Source organism: Hippopotamus amphibius, chromosome 11 (genome assembly GCF_030028045.1).
Source record: "Hippopotamus amphibius kiboko isolate mHipAmp2 chromosome 11, mHipAmp2.hap2, whole genome shotgun sequence".
Classification (NCBI taxonomy): domain Eukaryota; kingdom Metazoa; phylum Chordata; class Mammalia; order Artiodactyla; family Hippopotamidae; genus Hippopotamus; species Hippopotamus amphibius.
The window spans coordinates 62,646,464-62,668,222 of NC_080196.1; the positions used below are offsets into that span (position 1 = coordinate 62,646,464).

The 21,759-nt window shown below is 43.2% G+C and overlaps 1 protein-coding gene and 1 non-coding gene across 5 annotated transcripts in view; both read right to left on the reverse strand.

Moving 5' to 3' along the window:
* FHOD3 (formin homology 2 domain containing 3) overlaps positions 1 to 21,759 on the reverse strand; it is a 475,552-nt gene that overhangs the window by 84,081 nt on the left and 369,712 nt on the right. For all 4 annotated transcript variants that reach the window (XM_057698544.1, XM_057698543.1, XM_057698545.1 and 1 more), the window contains 3 exons: positions 17,783 to 17,917; positions 14,711 to 14,761; positions 8,718 to 8,932 (listed from right to left, as the gene is read on the reverse strand). In XM_057698544.1, the coding sequence (XP_057554527.1) occupies positions 8,718 to 8,932; positions 14,711 to 14,761; positions 17,783 to 17,917 (401 nt within the window). The remainder of the gene's footprint in view (positions 1 to 8,717; positions 8,933 to 14,710; positions 14,762 to 17,782; positions 17,918 to 21,759) is intronic.
* Positions 5,304 to 5,376, reverse strand: TRNAK-UUU (transfer RNA lysine (anticodon UUU)). The gene has a single exon. It is a non-coding gene; the product is annotated as a tRNA-Lys (tRNA).

Below are 21,759 nucleotides of genomic sequence, written 5' to 3' on the forward strand. Positions count from 1 at the left end.
CTCTCATTCATCTCGTAAATACTTACTGGGCCTCCCATGGGCCTCCCAGGTGTCGGGCCTTGTGTTTGGCACAAGGAAGTCAGATGTGAAAAAATATCTTCCCTAAAATATTTTTCAGGCTAAAGTGGCCTCTTAGGTCATAGCCAAGAGACGTTACAGGATCAAAACAATTAATACCTAAAGAAAATATTAGTTCTTCCTGCCAGTAGAGTCTGACCACGCCCAAGCAGAGCCAGCTGGCCTGTAACTGGGTTATGACTAGAAATCCCACTTTTGCTGATAAATTCTCATCCCTAAAAGTTGACCCTTCTTCACTTACATCAAGTCACTAACTGATGTGGCTTTCCACTTGGCCAATAATTCAGTTTATGTGCATTTGTTAGCAAACTCATTCACAAAGAAATGGAGGAAAAATTCACTTAAAATAAGGAGTATTTTTAAAGGCAGTTGAAGGAATATCTTGTCAATTTGTCAAGAGTCATCCTCTGAATTTTCTCCCTCTTTTAGAGTTAGATCCTGAGAAAGAAATGGTCTACATACATTATGTGGACTTTCTGCACAAGTTCCCTGCCTACATTAGGCCACCAACATCTCTTCAGTCTTTATAGACTGGCCTATATAGTCAAAGATGTGCCCCCCACCATGGGCCATGCGATACATTTCTGCACACAGGGGAAACAGCTGTCTCTGTAGATAAATGTACCTGCTTGCTTTTGTCATTTATTAGCTCATAAAACATCCCCTGAATGCTGCTTCTGCTTTCAACACTGCTAGATACGAAGGTGAGTACAAGCACTAGCCCTCCTCCAAGAAGCACATCATTTGCTGTGTACACAGCAAAAGAAGCCCTGCATCTCAGGCACGCACAAGATGTAAGGAAAACTGAGAGGGCTCAAAGAGGTTTTAGAGACGAGAAGATGCTTCAACTAGATGGATAAAAGTCCAGTGGGCACCCCACGGGTGAGGGTACTCAAGTAAAGAGGCACACCTGAGACAACAGGGCACCTTTTCATGACTGAGGGTGGTTTGGTCCTGATGGAGCATAACATGTAGAGGTGGTTGTGGTGGTAAGAGATTGGTTAACCAAGAGTCGCGAGTACCTCGCAAGGTCTTTTTTTTTTTAAATTAATTAATTTCTTTAATTTATTTATTGGCAGCATTGGGTCTTTGTTAATGAACACAAGTTTTCTCTAGTTGCAGCCAGTGGGGGCTACTCTTCACTGCGGTGCACAGGCTTCTCATTGCAGTGGCTTCTCTTGCTGTGGAGCACTGGCTCTAGGCACGTGGGCTTCAGTAGTTGCAGCACATGGGCTCAATAGTTGTGGCTCATGGGCTCTAGAGCACAGGCTCAATAGTTGTGGCACACGGGCTTAGTTGCTCTGTGGCATGTGGGATCTTCCTGGACCAGGGCTCGAACCCGTGTCCCCTGCATTGGCAGGCGGATTCTTAACCACTGCGCCACCTAGGAAGTCTAGCAAGGTCTTAATTTCACATTGTAGATGATGCAGAGCCACTAGAGGATTTTAAAAACAAGGTATAGATATGATTTTCTTTTTGGTTGGGCTGTAAGAAGAACCTGGAAGAAGGAAGATGTAGTAGAACCTACTTCATGAAATGGTCCAGATCAGAGATGGTTATGATCGGGACTAAGACATTGACTATGGGGAGACAGAGAAGAGAGCTGATGTGAGAGAAAGGAGCACATAAACATTTGGTGACTAACTGGATGTAGGGGTGAGCATTGAGGAGGGAGTCAGAGTTACATGTCTGGTTCCAACTTAAATAACTAGGCCAAGAGAAACGGTCTCAACCAGATGAGGACTAGCAGGTATGCACAGGTTTGGCAGTAAGGGTTTTATGGGTGAGAGAAGAGTGATATCTCCCATCGAAATGCCTCTGACTGGCACTTGGTAAGTCTGAAGTATCTAAGGAGCATTTAGATGGTGATATCTAAGCAGGCTGGATACATGTGTCCTGAGCTCACGAAGTAGCATTAACATATATACACTACCAAATGTAAAATAGATAGCTAGTGGGAAGCTGCTGCATAGCACAGGGAGACCAACTCAATGACTGGTGATGACCTAGAAGGGTGGGATAGGGAGGGCGGGAGGGAGGCTCAAGAGGGAGGGAATATAGCTGATTCACTTTGTTCTACAGCAGAAACTGGCACAACAGTGTAAAGCGATTATACTCCAATAAAGATATGGGGGGAAAAAAAAGAAGAAGAAGAACATGAGTGGTGAGACTCCAAAAAAAAAAAAAAAAAAAAGAAGAAGAAGAAGAATGCCATGGCTGGAGATGTAGACCTGGTGGTTTTAAGCACCTGGTAGGTAGTTAAAAATCACAAATGGGCATGTGGAGGCGAAGCCAGAGGGTATGGCATGAAAAAAAGGGGTTTCTGGGGAAGGAAAACTGGAAAAATCTGACCCTTAGGGGGCAGCCAGAAGGAGAGTCAGTAAGAAGGTCAAAACAAAATAATGAGACAGGTTGAGACAAAATGATGAGAAAACAATGGTGACAGAAGCAGAAGACAGGAAAGCCCAACAACAGCTAGAGTCTAGGGATTATCTAGGAGATACACAGAGATCCAGAGCTGTTGGATCTAGAAAGCCAACAAAAAGCTCCTGGAACTTCCCAGAGGATCTGGTGGAGGCAACTTCTTCAGAAGACATTCCAGCTTTGGCAGGCTCTAAAGATTCACTGAACCCAGGGATTCTCTTAAAAAATCATACTTTTAGGGACTGGAAAAATCAGTGTTTGTTTATCTTGCCACACTGCCAGCATTGTATCACTTTGTACAAAGGCCTTGTGGAAGTGGGTGGGGGAAAGGCAGGGGTGCTGGAGGGAAGAGAGGAGTTGTGGAGATGGCAGAGTAGAGGTCAAGGTCCTGAGCACAGCTAAAGATGCTAGAAGAAGCCTGAGAGTTATTCTTCTTTGCTATTTCTGAGCTCTCGGTCATTGATTCTGGAAATCTGAAGTACCACACTGAGTGAAAAGTGTTCACTGTCCCCACCTGTGGAGGCCTTCTGACTGTACCTTGAAGCATTTACCAAGGCTTTCACCTGGGATGAAAGGCACTGATGTCTCTCCACATACCCTGGTAGCACCTCCAGATGCAGACAGTTCCTGCTCCAGACTGGGTTTTACAGCTCCTGATGTTCTTTCTTTTTGTCAAATAAAAAGAAACAAGCTAATGGCTGTTTAAAATTTGAATATTTTGTTTACATTAAACAGATTTTAGGATACTCATTTGATTGTAAAGGTTGGTTAAAAACCATTATAACCCAAAGCTTGGAAACAATTCTCCGTGGGTCTCTTATGTTTCGGGTCTTACAAGCAGAGGCACTGAAAGCCTTTGCTCTGGACTCTCTTTCTAAGGATGTATGCATAGCAAATAGCCTTGCGAGACAGAGACAGAGTCTACCCTGGAGCCAACCACTGCATGGTTTAGTGCCCACTGTGATCAAGATCATGTCTCCCTCTGAGACAAAGGGAAGGCATCCTTATTGCCCAGTTATAAGGTTTGAGCTCCTTAAACTCAGGGTTTCACTCAGTGTGTGTGCAGGTATTTATTCACATCACCTATTGGAAACCGGGGCTTGGAGAAATGGCACAGATGCTGATATTTTGGCTTCTACTATTGCTATGAGTAATAAAGTCCTTTGTTTCTGACCCAGGAGTTTCACGTCTTCTGCCAACATCCATGAGGTTATAACAGGCTAACTTACTAGCTGATAAGTAGGGTGAAGTCTCAGGTGGTTCACAGACTTTGATGTCTATTTGCCACCTATGAAATTATCATGTTGAGTGCATGATACCCTTCTTTAACAACCTTCCTAATGCCATTCTGTGCTTACACTTCAGTAAGATTTATACTTTGTTTCAAAAAAACCCTCAAGATTATTTAATGTTTAAAATATGGTGCAAGAAAACACACAGCAGGCAACTGTCATTCTCTGTAAGAGGGGAAAAAAGGGAAAGCTGTGCTTTTTTCCCAGTTTTAGAGACAGAGAAATGGCAAGGCAGAAAAACCCAGTGATTTGCAAAGGCTCTCAAAAAAGTTCCACAGCAGGTGTAGCAGGCAGGTCCTTGGCCTTGGGTTGAGTTCCTTAGAGATTCTGTCTCACTGACCAAATGGCATAGCAGCAGTCAGGTGAGAGTTGGGGAGGTGGGGCGGCCCTGAGTCACAGAACCACAAGGAATCTAGTTTCCTGCCAATTCATGAAACACTGGACTGAAGGTGTCCAAAAGCTTTATGCAAGGGAACCAGCAGGCATTAGGCTGATGACTGACTATATTCCATCCCTACCGTGCCAGTTGGAAATAGGATGCCAGAAGTTTCTGATTTCTGCCATGTGGACTGGGTAACCTAGGAGAGTGTCTCTATACCTGAAGGAGACTGAACACGTTATGCAGTGAAGGTGACAAAGATACTCAGTCAATAACTGGTGACAATGACAACAGCCACGATGATACATGAAAACGATGAAAAATGACTACCCATTTAAACCAACTGCACTTTTCTTGCCATAATTATATGTCTGTATTTTATTTCCAGGTGTGAAGATCAGCAGGCCAGAGGAATTACCATATTCACCAGTACTTTAAATGCTTGGATCTGTGAGAGAAAATGTTAGTATACCATGCCCATAATTTCTGTAAATGCCTCCAGCTGAGTGCTGGTAAATAGGCCATAGCTATACAAGCTATATTTTATATCTCTAGGGCCAAACAATGAGATATTTGGAAATATCTAGGAATCAATTACAGATGGGGAAAAAAAAATCACTGCTGAACATATTTTTCCTTGACATAAAATTAATAGAGAAGGGTAAAAATTTTAAAATGCATCTCTAACGTGTTATTTCTAGTGCAAATTAGAGAGCTTTGAGCTAAAAATAAGAAAAAATAATCCAGCCATTGAGTATGCTTTCATGGCTACATTAGAGAGTGAAAGCACCTTGTAAACTCTTGACAGCAGCTTTCTTCTACTGGGAAATGGCCATTTCCCTCCATTTAGCCTCAGGAGGGACTCAGGTATGCAAGCCAGGAAGCCTGGAAAGGACACAGTTCTAGCCTCCAAGGAAGGCAGTTCAACCCTGGGATACCCTGCAGGGGCCACCTTCAACCTGGTTTTGAGATGAGTGGTTTTCTCCATTTTGTTTCCATGAAATAGGTTACCTAGATCTGACACCCACTGGCATAATAATTTACCCTTGCTGTATGACTTCACTGTGGGTCCACAGATTATCTTTTTTTTTGGGGGGGGGGGGCATGCCATGCGGCCTGCAGGATCTTAATTCCCCAACCAGGGATTGAACCTGGGCCCTCAGCATTAAAAGTATGGAGTCCTAAACACTGGACCACCAGGGAATTCCCAGATTATCATTATTTTTCATCCTCACATTGTCACATCAAAAAAACTCTATCCCAATAAGAACACTGTACCTTTTTCTCTAACTAGTGAGAATATTTGTTTCCAGAGTCATCTGTGACTATCTTAAAATAAGAGGAGATAAAATTATTGGATAGATGGATACCACCAGGGCTCAGTGAAAATACAGAAAAGATAATTAAAGCAATGGATGAAGAGAGACGCCCTTCCATGTTTACCTAAATGGGGAGTGAACTGTCTCCATTAATCAGAGCACAGCGCAAATGAGAACACATGTATATGTTTCTTCATCACTTGGGTCTGACAGTTTCACACAAAGGAAAAACACTCAAGCCATCACCACCAGGTTAGGCACCATTGGGACAAACACCTGCTGTGAACCACAAGAGGGCCAGACGGAAAAATAATTCAAGCACACACTGACTTGATGGTGGGAGTAGTGGCACAATTTATACAAAAGTTACAGCAGATTTAGCTAGGAAGGTTTTTGGCTGAAAGATCTCTCTAGATAGCACATAATGCTACAGGTATTTTACCATTAGCTCTTCCATCTTTGTAAATATATTTTGTAAGACAAAAGGTAAAGAATGCTTTAATGTTTTCATATCTTCTGCTGTCAAAAGTTCTCCAGAATCCACGTGAGAATTCACAAAGTGACCTTTAACCCTGAGGTTTATATAATTCAGGAACAAATACTCACTTTTCCTCTTTTTTTGTAAATATAATTCTGAAACGTAGGTCACATTTTTTACAGATACTGGGGAGAGGGTCAGCAAGGGGATGGCGCGGTGTTCAGAGGAACACCCCACAAATACCATGGCACCATGATGCCCTGATAAATGACTGACTGGGTTGAAAGTCAAGACAGTGGTTTTCCTCCCAGAATGGTGTCAACAAGATCTGAAGCACATCTTCCATCTGTTTGAGCCTCAGTAAAACAGGGATAATAGCCTCTCCTCTACTTACTGAGATGCACCACAAAGTATTAAATAGTAGCATTTGGAAGGAAGGCTCTAAGCACCAAAAAAATGTGAAGTGAATCATTAGCACATGGCTCCCCCAGAACAGAGAACGAAAAAGCGAGTCAACCCCAGCACGTTTGGACCACATGCCAGGTGTTCGGTGCAGGCCAAACATCTGGATGTATGATTATATTTTTTTATTCTCCCTCCAGCTGTTGGAATATTCTAAATATTAGGGATCAGCAAAGAATTACTTTCAGTATTTGAAAATGGGACCTGGTGAAAAGTGTAGACTATTAATTGGGAGCTGGCAGAATGCTTCCAAGAATGATAACAAACCAGGCTGAGAAAAACCTCTCCATCATACCTACTTTGTGTTTCTGTCATAAGGGCAAAGACTTCAAATCAGAAGGACGCTTCGGCAGTTCTCTTGAGAGCATCCTCTTACAGCATTTCTTCTTGTACACTTATAATTTCCAGTTGAATAATTCAGTTATGCATTAGGACAAGGATGTTAGAATACTTTGCTGGTTCCAACTGCTTTGGACGCTAATGACTTAACATAGGACGGACAGCGCTTCTAGATTCTGCAAGAGTCACTGCTTCCCCCCTCCCCTCAAGGAGAAAGAAAGCCTCAATGCTATTTTATTAATTTGTAATGATGTCCAAATTGAAGTCCAGTATTCCTTTTTCTGATGCAGATACCACTTATGCTGTGACTTCAAACATTTCCTTAGTCTCTATTAATCCCTTCTCTGTAAAGGAAAATGACATTTGCTCTTTCTCTCTCTGAAAGCACACTGAAATAACTTTATTTTCCCCAGTGCATATTATGTATACAGAAAATAAGTATTTTCTGTGTTCTTATTGAAGTTTAAAATATTGTCTTTTTAATCGGATAAGATGGCCTCAAGTAACTATAACTGGACAAAAATACTCGAGGAACTGTCTTTCTGCCACAAACATCAAGTAGATTAAAAATCTTGAGGACAAACAATATTTAGAGATACTGACAATTTCCTCTTAGTACGTTCTGTACTTCACAGTTTGGACAAAACCATTCTGTAAAGTGCTGGAGATACAACTCTCAGAGTTAAAAGTCCCAAGATTAAGTCCCGAACCACAGCTTTGCAGGGGAATATTTTTTTTATATTGCCTCTGGAAATACCACAGTTTAGACAGAGCAGTGATATCAGGCAGAGTGTGGAAAGCATGCTGCTGTCACAGAGCAGTCTGTTTTCCTGAGTCTCAGAGTCTCAATATTTTAAGACCAACATTACTCATCTATGACTGAGCCATCTGCCTGGGACAACCTTCCATGGCTCAGGGACCCAGAGGAACGAGATGGGATGGGGAGCTGGGGTGGAATCAGCCTGTTCCAGCAGATTGAGCCCTGAGGCTCAGAGAGCCAGCAAAGAATTGGACAGACAAGATTATTCCATTACATCCAGTTCTGCTGAGGTCATGGAGTCCTGCCTTGTTTAAATTAGACTTTACGCCATATTTAGTCAACCCTCCAAGAGTTAAAAGTTTAGTGTCTCTGTTGTCTTCAGCTGGCTAAATCTACACCAGGCTGCAAGACATCACACTCGATTAAACCAAACAGTTCTGGCCACAGGGTTAGTCAACACGCAGTATTAGGTGCCTGTACCCGAGAATCATCCTCTCTGATAATGTGAAAGAAAACGGACTCACAATTCACAGAGCCAACAGGAAAACTGCTGACACTCCAAGGCTGCAGTGTACGATATCATTGTTTTTCTCCAAATAAAGCTAAGACGACAGGGACTTTCTCCAGGGAGAGCCTGTCTGCCTGCACACAGGCATCTACACCCGCCCCCACACCACGTGCCAGTCATCTTTACTATTTTCTATTTTTTTCTTCTTCAATATTTAACTTTTATTTTCACGAGGTCCACATTTCTTTGCTCGCTTTGATTAATTTCATCCTTCATCAGTTTAACTTAAACCAGACCGACAATTCCTATAGGAGGAACGTTTAAAAGGGGTCACTTTATTGGACAGATCCAATAAATAAAAAACATGCAAATCACAGAGTAATAAATTAATCCTAACTTATCCTGTGAATCAGGATTAAATGCCAAAGTAAGTCTTATTTTAGGTATTCTCCCTTTTCAATGATCATACATTGACAATCTTTATAAATAATTTTGCTTTAGTAAGTGGCTCTGCAGACCCCTAGTTATTAGTGACAGCTCAGGTCACAGTCACCCCCGAAGCTTCCCATTACTTGCTTCTCAGCATGAGTCTGCAGGTAGGAATGGTTCCTGCTGCCCAGAAGATGCCCGTCTGATGTAAATTAACCCATCAGTTCCCCCTACTCTCCCTGCACTCACCTTGGGGATGCTGAGGTGTTCCTGGGGTGGAGGATGATACCGTGAGAGCCTCCTGTGAGTCTACAGATGAAGGGCTACGCCTCAGGGGGGCGGGGGAGGCAGGGGCTGCCAGTGAGGTCAGGTCCAAGGAGAGGTCAGCTCTGCCCCGGCTCGCACTCCGGCTCCTCAGTTCCTTCTCATGCGCTTCAGCTGCCAACTGCTCCAAGTATTTGTATCTGAAAGTTAAATTCCAAAGGGTTTCCGTAAAAAGAAAGAGGAGCCCGTGGCTGACGCTTGTTTATGGATGAAACACCTGCAGAGTGAGCTGGTTTCCTGATGCACAGAGCACAGCACAGGGCTGGCTGGAGGGCCCGTCTGCCAAAAACACCCAGCAAAGCCAAGATGCTGATGATTAAAAATCCTGCATCATTCATAACCAAACAAATTGGAGGAAGTGGCAACATCACAGTCTCCAGATACTAGATCACTGCTGCAGAGTCCTATTCTGCTCCTTTAGGAAACATTTGTACAAACAAGCAAAACAGCAGTAATGACCATCAAAAAGCCCCAGCAGTGACAACTGAAAACCACACGACCTCAGAGCTCGCAGCTGTGAAATGGGAGGGTGCCTTGGTGTGGCAGAGAGGACCGATGCCCCAAAATACCAAAAGGTTGTTGGACAAAGCTCTCCCTGGATTTCTGAACCTGCTTCAATACTAACAGCAATGTGACTGGAATTCACTTTGTTCTCTCGGTGTCGACCATGGAAAGTTTTTTATATTCTAAAATATTTCTGAGCAGGACTCAGACATCCAATAGCTTGGCCCTGACGTCACATATAGTTTATTCATCAAAGTCAGTTTAAAAGAACAAAGATACATCTGTTTTGCATTTCAGGCAGGCAGAACCCACTAACTGTTTATTAAGACCAGCTACCAATCATATTCCTCATAGTGTGCTTTATAGATCAGACCAAAATAACTTTGAAATATGTGCCTCTTCCAGATGTCTGCTAATTTTACCCGCCATTATTTGTTCAGGAATAAATTTATGAACTCAGCTGTAGCAGGTTTCTGACTATTGTACCCACCAAGAAACTTTGAAATAGCTTCTTTCGGACCCTCACTCACATCCATCTGGATTCACTGCTTCAGTTCCTTTCAGTGGGCAAGTCCCCAGCACTGACCCACTGTAGCCCCCACCCAGACACTGCACACGGCACCCTTACTTCAGCTGGATAAGAAAGGCAGAGCACACACGAAAAACCTTGAAAAAGAATGTATTTAAAAAGCATGCGTTTCTTCATCCATCCTTCGGGGGGCCGTGGCTCCCCACATCTGCAGTCATCACCCTTCTCCCTGCCAGTTCCAAGGCAAGTCTGCCCTTCAGGACAGGCTCGCACACATGTCTCCCCCTGGGAGGCCAGCCTTGACCACCACAGCTGGAAGTGATCTTGGCCTTGCCTCTGAACTCATGTTGGGTATGTAGTCCATTCAACTCAGATGGCATTTTACATTTACTGCCTGGCCTGTGTAGCCATCTTCTCACATGTGTATGTCTGTTTTCAACAAGCAGATAATAGGATTTTTGAGAACAGGGAGATTACCATCCTTTGTTCTTCCCAGGGCGCCGTGCACGCGTCGGCTGACGGGAAGCAGGCGAAGTGCGCAGTGAGGAACCTGCCAGGCAGCAGCCCTGGGCGGCAAAGCCACCTGATTTCACTTTCTTGGGGGGTGAGCTTACTTTCACGGTGAATCTCTGATAAAAGATGTGGGGTGGATCTGCATTTGCAAATGTCTGCCTCACAGTTACAGGGTGAAGCTAGACCCAGAAAGAGAGCTTTAGAAACTCCGGACTTTCCTTGCCAACATCGTCCCTCTCAAAAAGCAGGAGAGGTACCAAAGGGAAGATATTTCTGAACTTAATTCAGACCAGCAAGGAAACACCACCTGGCAGTGGAAGGGACAGGAATCATGGAAGAAAGTGGTCTTGAGAGCAAGAGTCAGAGTCCATATTTTAAAAGGTCTAGGGGCAAACAGAAGGCTAGGAATGCTGAGAGCCCAGCAGGGGTGCGTGAGCACGTGTCCCTGCACAGAGTCCAAGCCTTCTGCGACAGGGCAGGGGACAGGAAGGAATAAAGTGCAAACAAGGGGACCCACACATGTCCAGGAGATCAGAACCCTAGAGGAGGGAAGCAGTGCTCTAACAAAATCAGAAGGGTCCAGGGAGAGAGGCAATGAAGCCTCGCACCAAAGGCTTCAGGCCAGGACAACCTATCACTAACCTCCGTCCTGGCCCTGGACCTGGCCTCTCTCTTCCCCTCCCTGTGGGCAGCCAGGCTGGGAGGTATGTGCTGGCAGCCAAAGGGCTCACCCCATTTTCCGGGAGACCCCAGCGGTGGCTCATCCAGATTCTGGGTAGATATGTCTCAAAGAATACTCCTGTGCACCCCTCAGCTCACAGATGTCATCCCTGAGGATCCCTGAGGTGGGAGGAGAGTCAGGGCTTTAATCTGGGTCGTTCCGAGGATGTTTACGTGGTAGACAAAAATAGCAGGGGAAGGTGCGTGGGTACTTGTTTAATGGGTTGAAATTTTCATTTCTACAGATAAAGAGTTCTGGAGGCTAGCTGCACAAATACATGAATGTATTTAACACTACTGAATTATACACTTAAAAATGGTTAGCATAATAAATTTCATGTTATGTGTATTTTTCCACAATTAAAAACTCAAAAATGGCAGGGGTGGGGAGGCCCAGGTGTCGAGAAGCACTAAATCTTTCAGTGCTCCCCCCGCGATGGGCCAGAGAGGTGAGGGCGGACGGGTGTGCATGGGGAGAGCTAGGCCACTCGGCATGGAGAACTTCACAGCTCAGCAACCTCTCCTGCCCTGCGAGCATCTCCAGGCATCTCCACAGAACCTGGGGAGGAAGCTGGACCTATACCCCAACCTTTCCTTAGAGAGTGGCTCTAAGTGGTACTTGATCTAGGAGCCCGCCAGCCCATTTGATGACCGCACATCTCTGGCTGCCTAGCAACACCACCCCCAACTCACAGACTCTGATGTAGCCTCCCGGGTACAAAGCACTGGGTTTTCTATCCACAAAGCACAGCTCCCTCCCCACCGCCAAAAAAAAAGACTTTGCACCTTTGCTACCCTCGTGGAAGCATTGTTATCCTGCCTCAGCCCGTATCTTTCTTCATTTGTCTTTTTATTATTTACTAAATATTCTGTTGAGTGTCTGTCATGTGCTAAAACTGCAGTAGGCACTAGAAATTTAATAATAAACAAGAAAAACCCCCCCGTTGTGGTGCTTATAGTTCAGTGGGAGGTACAGAAACAAACTTTGGGATGAGCTCGATACCCACCAGGCTTGTGGGTGGCAAGGCTGGCACTGCTGTCAAGGGAACATATGATCATCTCTTTTCACAGGGCCTGACAGAAACTCTGCCTGCCTTTCAGCTGTACTTACTAACGATTCTTCCTGCCACCCGACTGCTTGGAAATTCTCCCTTACATTAAACCAAAACCTGGCTCCCTCTAGATTCTACTCTGTCCTCAGACCGTGCTCAGAACCCTTTCTTACTGCTTCATGACCACCTTCATGCATAATTTCCTAAATTCCTGCCCAGTCCCAACCATCCCTTGCACTGTGCCCCTAGAACATGTGCTTCCCATAAGGCAGCTCCTCTCCATGTCCTGCTGTCCCCCTCAGATTACTCTCCACCCTGACCCCCCGCCCCAACCCCCCACCCCTACCCAGTAGTTCCCAGCCTGGATTGCATTCCTTACCACTCCTAGAAAAGAATTATCCATGAATGTCAAGTTGATCAATATCAGATAGAGATGTTCTTACAATACTTAAAAAAATTATAGACCTAACAGAAACTTACTCCGGATCTACACCATTATCAAGAAAACAGTTTCCCTGAAATTATGGAATGAGATGACATGGAATGAAATTTTAAAATTAAAAATTAAATCAAATTTGTATGGCTGGCCATTACCCCTCAAAATAGCAAAGTGACATTCATCTCATTATACTAGATGATATGAGCCTCAAAACCCCTCTGCTGTGCCTCTGGCTGTCTTCTTTGAGTTTTTGCATTAGGGGTAAGAGTCATGGGACCAAACATGCCTGGCTCCACCCTGAAGAGGCACCAGATGGAGTTCTCTTCCTTGTCTCTGTCCACCATTCCCATTAGTTTTCCCATCCATTTCCAAATTCCATTATCTTGGAAATCTTATCTTTTCCTGGCTTACCAGGAACTCCCAGCTGTTTTCCAACAAGGGATTGAAAGTCTATCTCCCTCGCTTCCATCTTTACCAGGTAATTCAGGCAGCCAGCTAACCAGGAAAAGTGGCTGGTCCAAATCAAAGGAAAATGCTTGGCTGCTTCCCCAAACCTCCGAGTAAACAGAGAGGTGGGTGTAAGGAAAGAATCCCACCTGGGGCCACGGAGAGCCCTACCCCGGCATCAGCTAAGAAGGCCCAGGCAGATGAGTGGTGAAGGCGGGGAGGATGGAGGGCAGAACAAGAAAGGGTGAGAAGAGGAGTGGAAAACTCCTCTGCGAGAATTTTCCAGGCATAAGTGATGCTGTGCTTTGGAGACAAGAGCAGTAAATAATACCCAGAAAGAGGTAACCCTTCGTCATTTGGGGAAAATTCGAGGTCAGTCTGAATCAGCTCCGACCTTAACACAGCACCTGGTCATCTCTCCAGGAGCTTTGAAGCCTTGCCTATGCAGACATAACATGACAGTCAAGTTGTCGAAAAGCTCAAAAGAAGTGCAGAATCTGGAGGGAAAGCTAAAAAATAAAATTTGATTTCTTAAACCTGGGTATATGTCATGTCCCCCAATGTCAAAAACAGGTACTAATTAGAGAAGGAGAAGTGTCTTTGTTTCTTTACCAGCATCTTTCACTAGAAATTTGCTGGCCACAACTGGTTATCAGGATGGCAATGATCTAATAGGATGCTGGAATTAAAGCGATGCCATGGTTTTGTTTATGAGACTGACGTAAGCACCTAATTTTTAAATTGAACACAGGCAGTCTCCACTCTTCCCTGCCTCAGACTGTCCTGATCTATTTAGCTGATGGTGTCTAAAAAAAATTTGCACAATTCCACTTTTTACTGGCATAGTTCAGAGACTGTTAGGTTCCTAACTGGCTCTGGTGTGAACTCAGCCTTTTCCATCTCTCCATGCAGTAACCCCATCTGGTGGTGGAGGGAATAAGTGCAGGCTGTACAATGCTAGGTAAACCTGCCTTTTGTGGGTCCACTTCCAAAAACAATTTCCTTTGCTTATCTAAGTTTATCAGACACTGAATACATTAACTTGGCATGGTTAATGGGATTCAAAGTATGTTGCCATTGAAATGAACAAACTGGTTTACAGCTTAAATGTTTTAAAGCTGTTGGTTCCTTTGCTCATTTATTCAATACCTCCTTCTTAAGTGCCTGCTATGTGAATGCCCTGCAGCAGGCACCGGGACACCAGGGAAAATCAGGTATGGTTCCTGGCACTTAGGAACTCAGTACAGTTCAGTACGGAGACAGGTAAGGGACCAGGCACCTCCGGGAAGAGTCTCAGGAGGGTTTGGCGTCCCAGCCAGTGCCAGGCAAATGTGCTCAAACATTTGATGAAGAAATGCTGAATAAGTGACTTGGAAACATACAGGAGGGAAACCTAACCCAGGCTCAGAAGTGGTGGTGCAAGGCATTTAAAATACATACCATATGCCAATATGCTAAACTAACATGCTTATTTGGAGAAGAGTTTTGGAGGAACAGACACATACATCTCACACCACGATGGCACTAAATCATAAATCTGTACTTTCTTGGAAAATTGAGATGACCAGGACACTCTATTCTGCACAATGCTCGGTACCCAAGGTCTTAGGTGAAGCTATTATGTTTTAATGAACACAATCTCCTCTGCATGCCTGGTTAAGAGTGCACGGTCACATGCCATTTGGTTACAAGGGGAAAGAAGAGATATACAAACCTTTCTTCTCTTGCTTGCCGTTGCTCTTCTCTTTTGTCTAAATACTCTCGGCTAATAGAAACATGCAGAAGAAACAAAATGGGGAGAGAAAACAACAGAATCAGATGCTCATAAAATTGCCAAGAAGTTACTAACAGAGTGTATATCACGAAAGCCCTCTATTATCTCAGAAATGGAACGTGGTTGCCGTTGATGTTTTTAAAAATAAAGGCTAAACTTTAAAAGTACAAAATATAATGAGTTTTCTATAAAACCACGGGGATGAAAACATGGGATTATTGGCTTCACTCAGACTTTGCTAATTACTCCTCAGAAAGAAGACTTTACGTATATGGGAGGAGGGGGAACAAACAGATTTTTAAAAGGTAAAACAATTCGTAAATAAAATAAGGCAATGACAAAGCAAGCAATAGCTTTCAGAGGTGACTAACACATACTCAAGCTCTGGTAACCCCCCAACGTTCATCTCAAGAATTAAATCTGAGTGGGTCCAAGTGTCTTGGCCATTTCGTGGTGCACTCTATAGTCTGGACACTCCTTCCACAGCCCAGGATTCCTTCTCTGCACCCCTCACATTCTCAGTCTCTAAGCAGGGATCATGGGAAGCTCTTGCTCTGTGCATTCTCTCTTGTCTTTATCCATGAGATGCTCAAATTTGTCTGATTTTAATGTTTGTTTTTCTGTTCCTACTGGTGAGGTTCAACTTGAATCTAAGTTTAAGACCAGAACTTTTCGTGTTGAAGTTCTTCTGGAATGTCGTGATGACAACTGTAGTCACGGAAGTGACTCTTGAAACACTGGGAAAGGGGAAAAGCAGATCCCCCCCATCCATGCCCCAGGCTTCCCCTCCCCTCCCTCCCCTCCGCTCCCCCCCATCCCCTCCTCTTCTCTCTCCTCCTCAGGAGATGATCTCAGGATTTCTCTCTTGATCTCTCTACTCTTAGTGACTTTCGCATCATTTTCTGGATTCCCTGGGTCTTCCTTCCTGGTCCTCTAGCCAAAGAGCTTGGCCTTTATTTTCCCTGCTCTGCTGCAGACTTTCAGTAACTCCACCTGCATACAAGGTGATGCAGCAGGAGGACACAGAGAGAAAACGTGCTCTTGTGGTCGTGCCCTTCAGATCCCCGAAAGGGTTCCCTCCCTCAAAGTTTTAGGTGCCTGCCTGCACATCACTGCCATCACTGTGCTTCTGTAACAATACTGGAGGCTGGGATAGGAGAGAAATAAAACATAAGAAAAAATAGGAGACTTCTCAACTCTCTGGCCCTCAGGAATTCCTTTCACTGCTTCTCATACCAGAAAGAGCTCTCTTAGAGCTCTTTCAGTTCACACTTGGTATGTGCTTCTGGGTCTGGGGTGCTTTTGAGTACATGCCATGTGATACTGCAGGGAAAAAATGGTAAACTCTCACTGGTTTGGTGGAACTTTGAATGCTAGTCTCCGTGCCCAATTCACCTGCCCTCTTTTACGGTTCAGAGTTTTCAGAGCTCCATGCTTTAAATCTGTCTATGATTTACGGTCACATTGAGTGATGCAGTAGAGGGGACAGGAGGGAGTGTGCTGATTCCATCTCTCCCAGAACTGGTACCCTGTTGTAAGAGGTTTTCAATCAAAATCTTTAGCTGTATAAGCTAATCTGTGAATGTTCCATGTGTTTCAGACAGATTCTCTGCTGCTATTTGGTGGTGAAATATGTGAATCTCTCAGAAAGCACTGAATCAGGAAGCATTTAACCTGTTCCAGTGGTTTTACAAAAGTGACAACTTCCAGAACTACCTCATGAGAAATGGTGCATACAGGTCTGGTCTTTCCATACACTTGGTAGAAATCTGACAGCTCAAAGTACACCACACAATTCTGGTCTAAGAATGATGCTGGTGTATTTCATGCAGCCCATTAGCCCCATCTTACAAAAGTCAGGCTTAGCATTTTACCCACACACTTGGGATACTTGTTTTCATACAGTAGTGAGTTACAGTTAAGGCAAGTTCACAACTCTGCTCATGTTTTGATCATTTCTACGATTATACATACTCCTCCTGCCTGCTGGAAAAAAAACATTATTGAACTTGTAAATCCTCATTGACAACGCTTTACATTCTTTGTAGGTTTCACTGGGTATAACTGATCAGAATACAGTTTCCCAGAAAAGTGAGCTGAGGAAACTGGAAGTGGAGATGGGAGAGAAATAAAAAGAAGAAAGAGTGTAGAAACCATGGGAGAGATGAATGGGAAGATGAAGAGAGAGAAGGAGAAGTGGAAGGTGAGAAGGAAGGAGGGGAAAGGTAAGGGGAAAAAGGAAGAGGAGAAGGAATGAAATGCGTAAAAAAAAAAAAAAAGACACAGCAAGGGCTTGGCATTTTATAGAGCACCGCACAGCATGAACCGAGGGGAGAGGGGCGTTAGGAAACTGACCAGGAAGATGGGGGGATAGCTGATCTAGCTGAAGGAGAAAAGGAGTGACCCTGGACTCAGTGGGCCAGACAGGCCGGACATGGAAGCTGGAGTGGGCCACACCCAGGGACACATCCTTGGAGCTGGACAGAGACCAAAGAGAGTAATCAGCTCTCTGAGCTGGGAGTAATCAGCACAATGCCTCTTCCTCCCCCACAGGAGAAAATATTACTGCTTAAAACATATGAAATGTTGCTATAGGCAGCAAGATGCAAACCAGAAAATGGGAAAAAGCATTTTCTTTTAGGCATCCCATAGAATATGAATAAAGCATGAGCAGCTTCAGGGGGAAATGGCAAATTAAGACAATTAGGTTCTCTTCCTTCAGGAAGGCCTGGATAAACCCATTTTAGAAGAACGCAAGAACACACAAGTCTTTAATTACATTTGGCTGGCCGGCTGTGCTTCCTGCCACAGGCCAAAGGAAGACAGGCCAGGACAAACCAGAGCGAGCCTGTTTCAGGCATCGCCTTGCTCTTCCCTGAAAACAGAGACAGCATCGAAAGCAAGAATATTAACTCCTAACCCTTTAACACCAGTATTAACCGTAGGCAGCAGTGAAGGCATGTGCTTTAATTTTTCAGTTCGTTCTTTAAAAACTCTTAAAATCCTGCTTACCTGAATTTGTTTCTTTCCTCCCGTTCTATTCTCTGCAACCTTTCTTCTCTCTCCTGTCGCCGCCTCTCTCTCTCTGCTGCCAAGGACTCTTGGTGCTGCCTAAAGGATGACGTGAGAAGACCACTCAGTGATGACCTAAAGATACAATGAGTCCATGTTTGAGTGGCTTGTCCAGTGATTAAAAGTACTAATGCAGGAATCAGTCAGTCCTTAGTTAGAACTGAGGGTCTGCCAGTACCTAGGTAATGCATGGGGAAAATTACTGAGTGTCTCAGGTCTTCTGTTTCAGGATCTCCCTCTGTAAACGGAGATAAGTAACCTACTTCAGGTGCTCGAAGGACAAAAAGGCGATAACGTATATAAAACACCCAGCAACATGCTCGGCATATAGGCAGTCATCAATAATGGGTGCTATTATTAGCAAAAAGTATCCCAGGAATATACTTAAAATATGAATACATATTGTCTCTCTCAATACACACACACACACACACACACACACAATTTTTAAATTGGTCTATGGTAAGACTTTGATGAGCTGGAATCAACATTCAGTTTAAAACTGTTTTCACATATAGTAAAAATATTTTGCAGACGTAGAGAACGGACGTGAGGACACCTGGGGGAGAGGAAACTGGGACATAGTGAGAGAGTAGCATCGACATATACACACTACCAAATGTAAAATAGGTGGCTCGTGGGTAGCTACTACAGAGCACAGGGAGAGCAGCTTGATGCTTTGTGAGGACTTGGAGGGGTCGGATGGGGAGAAGGCTCAGGAGGGAGGGGATATGCGGATATATGTATACATGTGGCTCTTTCGCTTTGTTGTACAGCAGAAACTGTACAACACACACAATACTGTGGAGCAATTACACTCCAATAAAGATTAAAAATTTTAAAAAACACATTTTGCCGTCGACCAGGTTCTCAACATACTTCCCCAAATAATAATCTCATCTTAAAACACTGTGTTGGGATGACAGAGAAGGAGAAAAGGACAGCAATGGCCTGAAATCTGAATGAAATTAAGGAAATTTCATTCCATGTCAAGAAGGAGCCATAAACACACAGCTTGTTCAAAGGACGGCACTTGTCTCTTGGTAACACCGCCCAAACAGTCTGGACTGTTCACTAAAGACGGTGTGACAGAGACGGTCAGCTGTGCAAAGGCCTCAGTCACAGGAATCACAGGGGAATCACAGTCACTTAATCACAGGAAACGTTAAGTCAGAAGAATGGGTGGGAGCAGGCAAAATTAGATAACTAACATGGAAAATGAAGAAGAGGGTTAGCTGGGAAGAAGTCTTTGAATCTCTGGGGAATAATAAACATAATCTGTTACAGACAATTGGTCCTCCATTTATTGGGGGGAAAAAAGAAACTTCTAAACTAAGACAGATATTTCTGATATATAGCTAGAATAATAGCCTACTTGAATTTGATGCAAACATGCCTGCCTGGTGGGAAATACAAGGTCCTTTAGGGCAGAAGATGTGACTCTTGCATCACACACATTCTGCCATAAGTCACACAGCTGTTCTCCCTAAAAAAGGTGAGTCACCTCTGGGTATCAGTCAGAGGTGGAAGAAAAAGTAGAGGGATGTCGCTGCCATCCGCAATAGCTACAGGGAGGAAGTAACCAAATCCTATGTAAGCAGCTTTTGGCAGGAAAGAGCTCTCTGCAGGATGTCCTTTTTGCCTTGTCACTTTAGCAAAGCTATATTGTAACTGAGCTTAAACCAGGAACCCCCGGTGCTCTACTCATCTACAGCCCAAGCACACCTTTTAAACCTTTTGATCATACAAGCTTGCTTAACTTCTTGGTTCTTTCCTTAGATCAAAGAAATAAAAATGAAGAATAAGTAGTTAACAGATGACTAAATCTTTTCCCTAGCTTCCCTGTCAGTAATCCTATGAACTGTGAGTACAAGACAGCATCTAAAGAACGATCACAAGGACTTGACAAGCCTGCATGCAATGGGAGATGGCAATGAAGCTGACCCCCTATCTCAATGATTAATTGAGATTACTTCCCTTTTTTCCCTTTAAAAATGTACATGGCTGAGCAAAATCTCCAGAGTTGGTTTTGGGACACAAGTCCACCTTCTCCTCAGGATGCTGGTTTTCTGATTAAAGCAAACTTTGTTTCTACCAGAACTTGAATCTTTTTTTAAATTTTAATTTAATTTTTTTAAATTAATTTTCATTGGAACTTAGTTGCTTTACAATGTTGTGTTAGTTTCTGCTATACAGCAAAGTGAATCAGCTATACCTAAACATATATCCCTTCTTTTTTGGATTTCTTCCCATTTAGGTCACTACAGAGCACTGAGTAGAGTACCTGGGCTGTACAGTAGGTTCTCATTAGTTATCTATTTTATACATAGTAGTGTATATATGTCAATCCCAATCTCTCAATTCATCCTACCCCTCTTCCCCCACCTGGTATCCATATGTCTGTTCTCTACATCTGTGTCTCCATTTCTGCTTTGCAAGTAAGTTCATGGGTATCATTTTCCTAGATTCCACACATAAGTAATATTATACAATATTTGTTTTTCTCTTTTTGATTTACTTCACCCTGTATGACAGTCTCTAGGTCCATCCACATCTCTGCAAATGGCACAATTTCGTTCCTTTTTATGGCTGAGTAATATTGCATTGTATATAAGTACCACATCTTCTTTATCCATTCTTCTTTTGATGGGCATTTAGGTTGCGTCCATGACCTGGCTATTGTAAATAGTGCTGCAATAAACATTGGGGTACATGTATCTTTTTTTTTTTGAAGTTAAAAATGTTTTATTTTACATTATATCTTTGATAAGATAAAATAACACTTTGGATAAGCCACACAACATTGTGATGAAAGAATATACTTCATTACAGTTTTAAGTATTAAAATTTTTTTTCTTTGTTACTTGGGATTTGGAATTAAATATACAAATAAGAAGTAAAAGTAAAGAAAGAAAGTTGTGATTACTTTCATATAAGGATGCACAATGAAAAGATAAAAAATTTTCTGATTAACTAACAGAAGGTCACCTTGCTATTCTCACAGTGTTTTAGTTTCTAGGACAATGTGTTTTCATTAGTAGAGATGAAGTTATAACGATTTACTTAGAAATTTATTTCCATATCCACACAACGCCATGGTTAACATGGAGTTACAAGATCAACCATTCTTCCTAAACTGATAATTATTTCCTGTTACAAGTGTTTGGAAATCTCTGTATCCCCACTGTTGCTTTTAGTTCTTATTAACCCTTTTGCTGGCTATCACAGTAGCATACTAGTATCATCCTTCTTCTCCTTTACACAGCTGCTAGAGAGATTCTCCTAGAAAAGTCAGGACCTGACTTATGCAAAATCTGTAATGAATCCCCAATATAACTACAGGAAAAAATCACTCCTCCTAAACATGATAGTCATGTCTCTCTGTGATCTGATCTCAGCCTACATTTCTCTCCACATAGTCTAAGAGACTATTCATTGATTCCTAACTCTGCCATTTACTTTCCTGTCTCAAGAATATCTTTTCATTCTTCCCTCCACCGGGAATAATACTTTATCTCCCATCATCATAATAATACCATAACACCCATCATAATAATCTATAAAAAGGGGTACATGTATGTTTTTGAATTATGGTTTTCCCTGGGTGTATGCCCAGTAGTGGGATTGCTGGGTCACATGGTAGTTCTATTTTTAGTTTTTTAACTATACTGTTCTCCATAGTGGCTGTATCAATTTACATTCCTATCAACAGTGGAAGAGGGCTCCCTTTTCTCCATGCCCTCTCCAGCATTTATGGTTTACAGATTTTTTGATAATGGCCATTCTGACCGGTATGAGGGGATACCTCATTGTAGTTTTGATTTGCATTTCTCTAATAATTAATGATGCTAAGCATCTTTTCATGTGTTTGTTGGCTATCTGTATGTCTTCTTTGGAGAAATGTATATTTAGGTCTT